The sequence below is a fragment of the Papaver somniferum genome, unplaced genomic scaffold, assembly GCF_003573695.1.
Source record: "Papaver somniferum cultivar HN1 unplaced genomic scaffold, ASM357369v1 unplaced-scaffold_104, whole genome shotgun sequence".
NCBI lineage: Eukaryota > Viridiplantae > Streptophyta > Magnoliopsida > Ranunculales > Papaveraceae > Papaver > Papaver somniferum.
The window spans coordinates 2,065,193-2,077,018 of NW_020619270.1; the positions used below are offsets into that span (position 1 = coordinate 2,065,193).

Below are 11,826 nucleotides of genomic sequence, written 5' to 3' on the forward strand. Positions count from 1 at the left end.
CCCTACCTGGTACCCAAACTCTAATATAGAACTTTCTGGGACCCAACGCAACACTGGTCACAAACTTGGGTCCCAAAATCAAAATATCCCTTATTATTATTATAGTGTCTTTGTAGTGCCTAGATGAACACTGGATATGCGTTTTATCGCATCATTAAGTTAGGAAGTAGAAGAGTTTTGACAATTTATTACCTTAATTTACTAATAATCTGTTACCTCGTAACAACAGTTTTCTTACCAGACTAATTAAGGGAGTTGGTACATAATCCATTCAATATACATTGAAAGACTTTAAATTGAATTTTCGGTATTGGAAAATATAGACTACTTAGACAAATTTAGCGGTGCATATTCACCCGTTTCACAAATATAGTAGTGGTTATTATTAATCTGAATATTTGTAACCAGAAAAACACCGATGAACGAGGATGAAACCCAAATAGTTGAACACCTAACATTTATAAATTAATTTGTCTCCATCATTTCTTCCTTTCCATCTCTTTCCTCTCTGTTTTCTCAGTTTTTGAAAGTTTTTTTTCCACATTTTTTTGAAGAATAAAGTTTTGTGTACATGCAGCAACTATGCGCTACCACGGCCTAAGTTTTCATGCACCAGCAATAATGAAATGTTGCATGGAAACTTCTCGTTCATGCACATTGGTAACTTTACTACCATTGTTTTTGTTGGCAGTAATAAATAATTGTGCATCGATATCTTTTGCCGCCTCCGCTGCTGGTGGTTCTGGAAATGGCGTTCAGTTGCATGTACACGATACACAAGTAATACGGATAAGCACACCATTTTTTTCCCTCATGAAAATTGTTTCAAATTGATTTTTGATAAAAGTGTTGATGAATGAATTAATTAGGTGGTGATGGATAATGGGTTGGTGCAAGTAACTTTGTCTAGTCCTGCGGGAATCATCACTGGGATACAATATAATGGAATTGATAATTTGCTCGAAGCTCTCAATAAAGAAGATAACAGAGGGTAATTGTAAACCGACAATTTCTTTCATAAGGATACATTTTTATTTATTTTCCTTTTTCAAGCTTGATAAGGTAAACAAAAATAAGTTATTACATAGCAGCCAAGCGAGCAATAAGCTCCGCAAATCCTTTTTGAATCGTAAAGTTTATCCTTTTAAAAATAAACTCTCTTGAACCCGAGGTCATGACATTATTGTGCATGACTTTCTGGACTCTCTTGAGGAGTCCAACCGTATCTGGAGCCAAGAAATCAAAAGTATCAAAAGTAAAGAGGATAAAAGCGTGTCCATTGTCGACACATGTTTTCTCGTGATTCGTTATCTTATCTGAGGCAGCCCCTCAGCGCTGCTTGGCCATTATCGATACAAATTAATTTTTTAGTACTTTGGCACTCTGGACAGACGTTTCAAATTTGACATGATTGACCAATTTTTTTTAATAGTTGACTATGAAGTTGACTTGTATTTGATTGAACGTATAGGTATTGGGATCTCTATTTTACCCATCCAGGAGGAAAAGGAAACCAATTTGTGTAAGTTATTTGGAGCACATACTTTGCCTGTTTGTGATAGTTCAACAGCATTTTCACCAATTGCGTGAATTCATCTTCAACCTGTGCATAATAGTCCTCTTGGAGTAAAACTGTACCGGTGACTGATTAATTTAAGATAACAATGCAGGATAAAAGCAACAAATTTTAAAGTAATAACACAAAATGAAAACCAGGTTGAGATTTCCTTCTCAAAAAAACGGGATTCAACAAATGGTCAAGACGTTCCTCTCAACATTGACAAAAGGTATGTATTAACTAATAATATTCATGAAGTAATTAGGCTAATATACAATTTTAGTACATGAAGCTGTAATTTTTTTTTTTTGTTTTTTTGTTTTTGTTTTTTTGCAGATTTGTAATGCGTAAAGGACAAACAGGGTTCTACACATATGGAATTTATGAACATGTCCAAGGATGGCCAGCTTTCAATCTTAATGGAACTAGGGTTGCCTTCAAGCTTCGAAAAGACAAGTACAAGATTAGAACTTCAAATTAATAGCATAAATATATTTAGAAGAAAAAAACCATTGTATTCATTCATTTTCCTCTCTTTTGATTTTCGTACTGTAGGTTTCAGTACATGGCTGTAAGTAAAACAAGACAAAGAAAAATGCCAATGCCAGAAGATCGCTTACCACCGAGAGGAAAATTGCTGCAATTCAAAGAAGCTGCTCTTCTCGTGGACCCTGTCGACCCTGCAATGAAAGGCCAGGTATGCAACTAGGGGAACTACTGGCAGTTAGTTACATATGGAAAAATTCACGACAAAATAATAAGTGTACTGTGTGCAATAATAGGTGGATGATAAGTACATGTACACAAGCAACTATGAGGACATAAAGGTTCATGGATGGGTTAGTTCGAACCCACTAGTGGGTTTTTGGCAAATTACAGCCAGCGATGAATATCGATCAGCGGGTCCTCTCAAGCAGGACCTTACCTCTCACGTCGGTCCTACCTCTCTCACTGTAAGTCCCTTCATCTTCCATAAAGATTTTGATACTAATTCAGCAGGCTTCATTTGTCTTCACAAAGTCGCTGAAAAATGTTTGATGTCAGGTGTTTCTTAGCTCGCACTATATTGGTCAGGATGGAGTACCCATATTCCAAGATGGGGAAGCATGGAAGAAAGTTTATGGTCCAGTTTTCATCTATCTTAATACCGGTCCTGCTGGTACAAAAGAAAGTGCATTATATGATGATGCCGAGAAACAAGTATTTCTTCTTCTCCAGTTGCGGTCTTATTAGTATATTGGATGAGTCATCTAAGTCTAGTTCTAACATCTACATGTTTCTCCTTGACTCTTTTCAGCTTCAACAAGAAACTAAGAACTGGCCATACAGTTTCCTAGGTTCCCCCGACTACCAGAAAGCGGATCAAAGAGGTTCGGTTCAAGGAAAATTACTTGTCAGAGACAGGTATATCTTTTGACAAAAAATATCATATATATAGAGAGACATGAATGCATACAGAAAGTGTATAGATATGTGATACATACAAGCACAAACAAAGTTTTGAGTTTTTTTTTTCTTCCAGGGAAATAAACAAGGTAGATGTACCAGCTAAGGACGCTTATGTCGGATTAGCTTTACCAGGAGAAGTTGGGTCATGGCAGAGGGAATGCAAGGTCTACAGCAGTTAATCTATACTAAAAAACTGTCCTTTTAACTTGTCCTCTATCAGACCAGCATCTAATTTAAAGATTGGTTTGAACTTTGTTTAGGGGTACCAATTTTGGACAAGAGCTGGTCCCGATGGTTTATTTACAATTAAGAATGTAGTGCCTGGCGACTATAACGTATATGCATGGGTTCCTGGTTTTATTGGAGATTACAAGTATGAGAAACTCGTTACAGTTAAGGCAGGAGGAGTCGTTACATTAGCTGAGGATCTTGTGTTTGAACCTCCAAGAAATGGCACTACATTATGGGAGATAGGTATCCCTGATAGAACTGCTGGTGAGTTCTTCGTTCCAGCAGTTGATCCACAATATGCCAATCCACTATACTTAAAGCAAGACACATGGAGACAATATGGGTTATGGAAACGTTATGGTGAAATTTATCCCAAAAACGATCTTGTTTATACAATTAATTCTAGCGATTACCGCAAGGATTGGTTCTATGCACACGTCACAAGGTAGGTATAAGTTTGCTTACACCCGGTCGCAGTTATTATGGGCAGACGTTTAAGTATGTTTAATTCTCAACAAGAGAAATATTTACACTGCAGGAAGGTAGGAACACAATTCAAATCTACAACATGGCAGGTTAAATTCAAGCTAGACGATATAGTCAAGACAGGGTCTTACATATTACGCGTAGCAATTGCATCCTCAACTGGTGCTGAATTGCAGGTATGATTTCAGCTCACTAAATACACTATTCTTTGTTGTCTTTCACTTCAATATTATTTATTGAAACCTAGTTTTCTATTTTCTTCTATTGGGGGTTCAAGGTTCGTTTTAACGATGCTACCACACTAACTCCTCACTTCGCAACTGGAAGCTTATATAAGGATAACGCAATTGCTAGACATGGAATTCATGGTCTATACTTGCTATTTAACGTTCAAGCGAAAACTGAGTGGCTTAGAAAAGGAGACAATACCATTTACTTTACACAAGCTAGAAGTGGTGGTCCCTTCCAAGGTATTATGTATGACTATGTTCGTCTTGAAGGACCAACTGCTGCACCAAAGCCAGTTCCAGTACCAAAGCCACAACCAAAACCAAAGCCCGTACCTGTACCTGGACCAGAAACAGATGCAGCACCAGAGCCCGCTGCTGGACCAGAGCCAGAAGAAGGACCCGAGCCGGCAGCAGGACCAGAGCCAGCAGAAGGACCAGAACAAGAACCAAAACCAGTGCCGGCAAGTCCAGAGGCAGAGCCAAAACCAGAAGCACCAACTAGTCCCGATACAACTACACCAGCTAGCCCAGAACCTGAAAAGAAAAATGCGGCATCCCTATCGTCATATTCATGGACTGTTGCTGTTCTTGGTTTGGCCTTGTATTTTGTCAACTAATAGTTCAGTAACATCGCTCTAACTTGTGCTTTGGTGAATCGAATAGTCCACTTGTCAAATATCCATCAAACTTTGGCCTTCCTGCAACATGATATTCATTTTTTTCCTTGTAATTTTTCTGAGAGAAGATCGATGGATATGTAAGTAAAATGACCCATAGTATACGGCATTGCTTTACTATCACATCGATTTGTGGAAATAGAAACACATTAGATATAAACTCGGATCCACATATTTCTAAGAGTCTGGTGTGAACTAAAGTTAGGTCGTCTTTGATTAAAGTTTGTGTAATCATGTAATACTCTGGCAAGATATCCAGTTATCTTGAAAAATGACTGAATCTATGCAAACCTCACACCACAAACAGTATGTTATTTGGTATAACTGAAAGATATCCTACTTAAGTTTTCACATTCCTACTCATTTAGAAGAGCACTGAAAATTCATTCGGGATTGGATTCTCAAACATGGTCTCCACAATACAAATCCACGGTGAAAAAAACATGGAGAGACTTTATCATAAAAATCAAATGAAAGCAAACAATTAAATGCAGTGCCGGCCCTGAGGCAAAGTCAGCAAAGGCAAACTTTGGGGCAGCACAGGTTAGGGGCAGCAAAAAAAGGCATTCTCTAAGGGGTTTCTAGTCAGGATTTTATAGTTTTTGGACGAAAACGTGATTAGGAGATGAAAGGGTCATAATACAAATAACGATTTAATGGGTCATTTGGTAAATATTACTGTACAACTAACTAAAAAATACTACCTCCATCCCACTATTAGATGACGTAGTTTAAGTTTGCACAATTTTTAAGGCAAGGACTGGAAGTGAGTATTTTTAAGTATCTTTTACAATTATATCCTTATGGATAAAAACTTGTAAAATTTAGAAATGATTTATCTCTCAAACTATACCCTTATGGATTTTCGTAAACTTTGTATCATTGAAAAAAAATTTAAAACACCTACGTAACGAATATAAACATGGATATCAAATTATACATATTTCTTATACTACCGATAATCAATCAAAAGGATAACTTTAGAAATATTCCCTTGTTTAATGAAATAGGTCAACTAATAGTGAGACAAAATGTTAAACTAAATAGGTCATCTAATAGTGGGACGGAGGTTGTAGTAACTAACTGAAACAAAGTTTTTCTGTTTACATCTCTTTTCTTCTTTCATGTTCCTGCGATCTAACTCAACCGCCTCTAGTTTCATGTTGAGTGAAATTACTCTACTAATGAGTAGAACAAATTCTTATATATATAGTACAAGTAATTATAAGACTGCAATTAGTGATTTTGCATCAAAAAATGTAAGAAGTACTTTGAATATCTGATGGATATTACATAAAAAATTGTAAGGAGTGATTTTGGATCTAAGCAGTTTTGTTGCATTAGATCATATATTAATATTGTTGAACCTGGAGTCATTCCTTTATCATCAATGTATCGATGATTGACTTGTTGCTGAAAATTAAGGTCTCATTTTACTTTAGAAAAACCATTTCTTAATGGTGCTAACATATTTGAGAGTCCGCTAGCGTTACACTTAAACATATAGGTTGAATTAGTGATGTTAAGTTTTGTTTCCTGATGAAATAGTTACTTCTTTTGAGTTATCATGGAGTTTTGTTTCTTGATAAAATAGTTACTTCTTTTGAGTTATCGTGGGGTAGAGCCTTTCCTTTGGTTGGCCATGTCTGTGGCTTTCCATTTCACCAATATACATATAGGATTCATGGAAGATCAGTACTACATATTAGTTTCTTCAAACTTGTGGCTTTGTCACAACTGATAATCATTCGAAAACTTGAGCCTTAAGCCAATGGGTCTGTTAGAACACTGCTCGGTCGAACTCGCAAGCGTTGTTATCTCAAGCTTGTTTGTCAAGTTAGTTGCCAAAACTATAAGTCTTGATTTCTAGTCTACTTATAGCTAAGTCTCAGACTATGATAGAAGGTGTAGTTGAGCTCTAGACTCCACGGGGTTCATCATACAAAGACGAAGAACTACTCAAGGAACTGTTGGAACTTCATCGACTAAAAGGTATGTGGAGACTTGAACTTATCTATCACTCAAAAGTCTATCTACTCTATCTCCTATCTTGAGACAAAAGTCGTATTGTTATATAGACTTTGATTACACACATTTGCTATTTCGAGCCGAGTTTATCTCGCTTACCTATTTCTCGAAATATGTGTTGGTAAGCTTTCGCTTTGGTCAAGTTCATCTTTACAAGTGACGAAAGTCATGTTGATTGTTTCAATCTTTTGAAAATCGCTTTGATGAAAAATGGAGTGTGAATAACCTCTATATAACATCCTCTAAGAATGTTTCAATGATTGAAATGAGAGTTTAGAATATGTAACCATCTTTGGATATAAGCATATAGTGTGTTCGCACATTAGTGTATAAGTCCAAATCCGGGAACCAAATGTATGAATACTTGTGTATGTACTAAATGGTTGATGGAGACTGGGTAAGTATGCGTACCCGTACGCATACTTGCGGAATTTCATGACCGTGAATTTATGGTGAGTTTGGAAATCAAAACCAACTCAATCCGGTTACCAAAGTATGCGTACTTGTACGCATACTAGCGGAAAGTTCATGTCTGTGAATTTATGCTGAGTTTGAAAACCAAAACAAACTCAAATCCGGTTACTTAAGTACGCACACCCGTACGCATACTTAAGTGTGTTACTTTCTAAAATTGGTTTGTTCAAGAACTAAAACATTTATATATTAAGGAATGCAATTTGAAAACCGTGGCTATAATGTTCATGAATCGATTCGAGTGAATCAAAACCAATTTTTCTTCGATTGTGTCTTGTATACTCCTATAACATCTAAGCAATTGAACAACTCTCTAACTAGTTCTTTTGAGTCATTTGAACTAGTTATGGTGAAGATGAATATGGTTGATATGAAAGTGCTCATATCGCTAACCATTTGGTTAACTACTGTTGAACCAACTAGGTTTACATGTTTAGGTATGGTTACACAAACCTAAATGAACGTGCATTTCATTTGTGTATAACAAGCTAAGTTCGATCTAACGGTTGAAAGATATTAGCTTGAATCTAATCAGGTTTTCATCTAACGGTGAATATTGAATGCTTCGTTACAAAGGTAGCATTGATTGCAAACCCTGATTTGAAGATTATATAAAGGAAAACTCTAGCAACTGGGAAACCTAATCCCACACCTCCTGTGTGATACTAGTTGTATAATCTAGAGTCGATTATCCTTTAACCTTAGGTTTCTTCTCAAGACCCTGTAGGTTAACGACTTGAAGACTTCATTGGGATTATGAAGCCATACCCAACTATTTTCTCTGTAGTTGCATGATCTGATCTTGTTGTTTCTATCTTATTGAGTACAATTGTAAGATTGGCTCGAGATTGATTTCTCCGATAGGCAAGATAGAAAAGTAGTCACAAACATCTTCGTCTCATCGTTTGTGATTCCACAATATCTAGTTTCGTCATCATACGATTTAGATTATTGTGAGGTGATTGATAATTCTAGGCTGTTCTTCGGGAATATAAGTTCGGGTTATCGATTGGTTCCTGTTAACCTTGATTTATCAAAAGACGGAACAAAAACTTGTAGGTATTTCTATGAGAGACGGATTTATCTATTCATGTAGACTTTACAGATTTGTTTATTAAAGTCTTCGACTTTGGGTCGTAGCAACTCTTAGTTGTGGATGAAATCAGCTAAGGGAAGATTCCATTGCCATTTTCCACCATAGATAGTTTCAGCCATCAAACCCTAGCGGTAAGACTTATAGGTTGGATCACGCCAAACACAGATTGTTAGATATTTTCGTGTTTGCCTGCTCTGATACCAATTGAAAAGACGAGGGTACCCAAATACACCACAATCTTTGATTTTGATCACAACATATATAAGACCCACTATGTATAAACCTCTTGGACATACAATCACTCAAGGAATATTTCAACACAATGTCCACTTGATATAGGTTTAGTCCGAATTGGCCTAACTCGTGAATTAAATATCAAAGGCAAGTGGAGAAATCCAATACACTTTGTGTGATCGTCTATGGATATGGAATCGAGACAATACTACAACAAAGTGTTCACTTGATAATAGTACGGTATAACCGAAACCTTATAAGATAAATATCAAGTGCCTAGTTAACGTACAAGTGTATTTACTTTTATTATAATTATAAAAACAATTATAATGCGGAAATAAAGTAAAGCACACACCAAAATTTTGTTAACAAGGAAAACTATAATCTTGTAGAAAAACCCCGGGACCTAGTCCAGTTTTGAATACTCAATGAATTAAGACGCTACAAAAATTCAACCCGCAACTTCGTGTAGACAATACTAAGTAACCTAAAATCCTAGTTACCCAGCTTCAGCAGTATTCTTGATTTGATAATATCTAGCAGAACCGAAGTTCTCAATAGATATTTGTTTTGATAATATCTAGCAGTTTCGAAGTTCTCAATAGATATTTGATACTTGATATCCAAGCAGAACATGCGTTCTCTTTAGGAATAAATATAATATATCTTCTTAATGGTTCTCATTAACTTTTTCTACCAATCTTTCAATTGGAAAGAAAAGATTCCTTTGGATCGTATTCCAAACAGCAAAAGAATAAACTGTTTGGTAACAAAACTCACTTTATAATCACAATACCGGAGAATATGATATAAGCACAGTTAAGGATCTTCTATTTTTAAGACCTGTTACCAGATCCGAAGCTCCTTGATTGCAAGATTAAACAAGACAATGATTACCGAAATAATCAGTCCTGATTACAAGGTTTATGATGAAATCACAAACTACTTGTTGATCTAAAAAAGGATTATGTTTATTGAAAATAAACAACCTCTTAATCCTGGAAAATCAAGTCACAGAAAGTTACACCAAGATCAAAACACAAGAACAAAAGTCTTCAAATCTTCAAAGTCTTCGATCTTCGATTTGATCTTCAAAGTAACAACCTGCATCAACAAACTTGATTCCTTACTGATTTGTCACACAGAACGGAGTCTGTTAACAATGGAAAATCAATGAATCTATCTTGCTGATCTAGAAAAACTTAGATCCGTAGAAACGTTAAATTTTTGATCTAGTTTGAGTGAGCCTTCTATCAGAAGAGAAGGTTCTCAAGAATAAACAAATTAGGTGCAATCAAAGATTCAACAACCGTTAGTCAATCAAATCAATAATCGAAAACTACAATAACAATGCAATCATCTAGTTTCCCACCAACGGTACTAATAGAGCTTCTTAATCCCAAAGAAGTCTTTAAAGCGAGCGGCGGTAAGAGATTTCTCCTAATTAGATTACTTTCCTCTCTGAATAGGCGGCTCCACCAGTAACAACACAATTAGGTAGTTTTGCTGGCTCTGAGGATTAGTTTGCTTGAAATGCAAACTTCAATATTTATAGACCAAGGAAGTTTGGACATCAAGGAATTTCCAAAACCGAAAATATTCTCAAGATATGCAATAAATTGCAAAATTCGGTTTTCATGATTCCTGGAAATAAGATGCTCAAATCATAAAGTTGACATTATTAACGTTTCCGCATTAACCAAATATATTTTCGGTATCTCTAATATTTCTAGAATAATAGAAAATTCGAAAAGATATTTTTGGGTAATTTTTTGTGTTACAACGCAGTGCACCTCTCACTAGGATCGGTTACACCAATCACTAGGATCTGTTGCACCTTTCACTAGGATCGGTCATTATATGTTGCACCTCTCACTTGGATCGATTCCCACATATTTATGGTATAAACTTATATTCGGTTGCACCTCTTACTAGGATCGGTTCCCCAATGTCTAGAGTTGGTCATACCAATTACACAATATCGATCATACCATCTCAGGTGATTACTTAAGATCGTTTTCACTAATAAAAGTCATACCAATACAAAAGAGGCATTATGATTAGTTTTACCAAGATACATAAGCACGTTTATGAACGGTTATACTCAATCACACATATTGGTCATTCAAAAGATTTGCAATGAATAATAATACCAATAAGCCTAGCGATTTTCCTTTCAATCATAAAACAAGTTTATGAACGTACTTCCTTTAGACAAATGTAAACATTGTTTCTTAGGATGAAATCTTCACCTTTACCCATATACATAGTCATAATAGCATCCAAAAGATTATGTCGATGTCATATCTACGAAGTTCAAAAGATAAACAATATACTTCGTAATTCAATAAATTCCTTGACACTTTGATCATAATATATAACTTTGCATGTTATGTTTTCCATCTAAAAGATTTGAAAGACACAAGATAGATATGAAACAAGTCAAGTCATAGATACTAACCTCAAGATGAAGGATGATGTCTTTGTTGTCTTCAATCCATCTTCAGATCTTTGTGAGTAACTGGAGCACAATACTTCTATCATTTCTAGTCTAACCTATCGAAGTTGACTGTAGTTTACTTATTAAGCGACTCGAGTTTTGGAACTAAATATGACAACCAATCTTGACATACCAACGCTTGGTGGGTTCAACCAAGTAGTGCTCTAACAATCTCCCCCTTTGGCAATTTAGTGACAAAACTCTATTACAGATGGAGATAAACGAATTACAAAAATAACTCATACTAATCTGCATGTATTCAAAAATAAATGTCGTTGTTGACATTATAATAACAAAGCAAATACTCCCCCTAAAGGTGAGATAGGTAGATTTTCAATCCGTACGTCTTTGTTATTCTCATCATATGATATGTTACTCCCCCTTAGTCTATTCTTTACTCTTTTTGTTAGATATAACGTTTAAGAACCATTTTCCTTTCCCTTAGTGATACCAAACCAATACAAATTAATATAAGTATCACTTGTTTACTCCATATATTTCTCCCTGAAAAAGCGGGGGTCTAACAACACCACCCAATATTTCGATTAGCAATCTGTATGGACTAACTCTGAAATACTTTGCTAGAGAATCAACTAGACAGTCAGACTCAATCTGGATAAAAGTATCTCAAGGAGTTAATATATCTCTCTTGATTTGATTTTTACTCAAGCTAAAAACAATAGCGAGTCTTTATCAAATACAAGGAATACTTGGACGGTACCAAAGACCAATGTCCAAGGATCAATCAATATCAATCAACAACCAAAGGTTGGATTTCCAATTGATGATCACGAACGTACAACCTGTATTATTTCAATTATATAAAATATAATGCGGAAAAGAAATAACACAGACACCAGAAA

At 35.6% G+C, this 11,826-nt stretch overlaps 1 protein-coding gene across 1 annotated transcript; it reads left to right on the forward strand.

Moving 5' to 3' along the window:
* Positions 1-486: 486 nt before the first annotated feature.
* On the forward strand, positions 487-4,903 carry LOC113327601 (rhamnogalacturonate lyase-like). The gene is made up of 13 exons (XM_026574779.1): positions 487-780; positions 870-991; positions 1,472-1,522; positions 1,671-1,787; positions 1,895-2,014; positions 2,114-2,255; positions 2,341-2,511; positions 2,603-2,758; positions 2,856-2,962; positions 3,081-3,171; positions 3,268-3,683; positions 3,777-3,900; positions 4,002-4,903. The coding sequence occupies exons 1-13, from the start codon at positions 583-585 to the stop codon at positions 4,569-4,571; spliced, it is 2,385 nt and encodes a 794-aa protein (XP_026430564.1). The 5' UTR covers positions 487-582; the 3' UTR covers positions 4,572-4,903.
* Positions 4,904-11,826: the final 6,923 nt, after the last annotated feature.

What these genes read in the sequence shown, in the direction of transcription:
- LOC113327601 (XM_026574779.1), top strand. Translation starts at nt 583, where the DNA reads ATGCGCTACCACGGCCTAAGTTTTCATGCACCAGCAATAATGAAATGT. An exon ending in CATGGCAGAGGGAATGCAAG is followed by an intron (nt 3,172 to 3,267) that starts GTCTACAGCAGT and finishes AACTTTGTTTAG; the next exon opens with GGGTACCAATTTTGGACAAG. An exon ending in CAACTGGTGCTGAATTGCAG is followed by an intron (nt 3,901 to 4,001) that starts GTATGATTTCAG and finishes TGGGGGTTCAAG; the next exon opens with GTTCGTTTTAACGATGCTAC.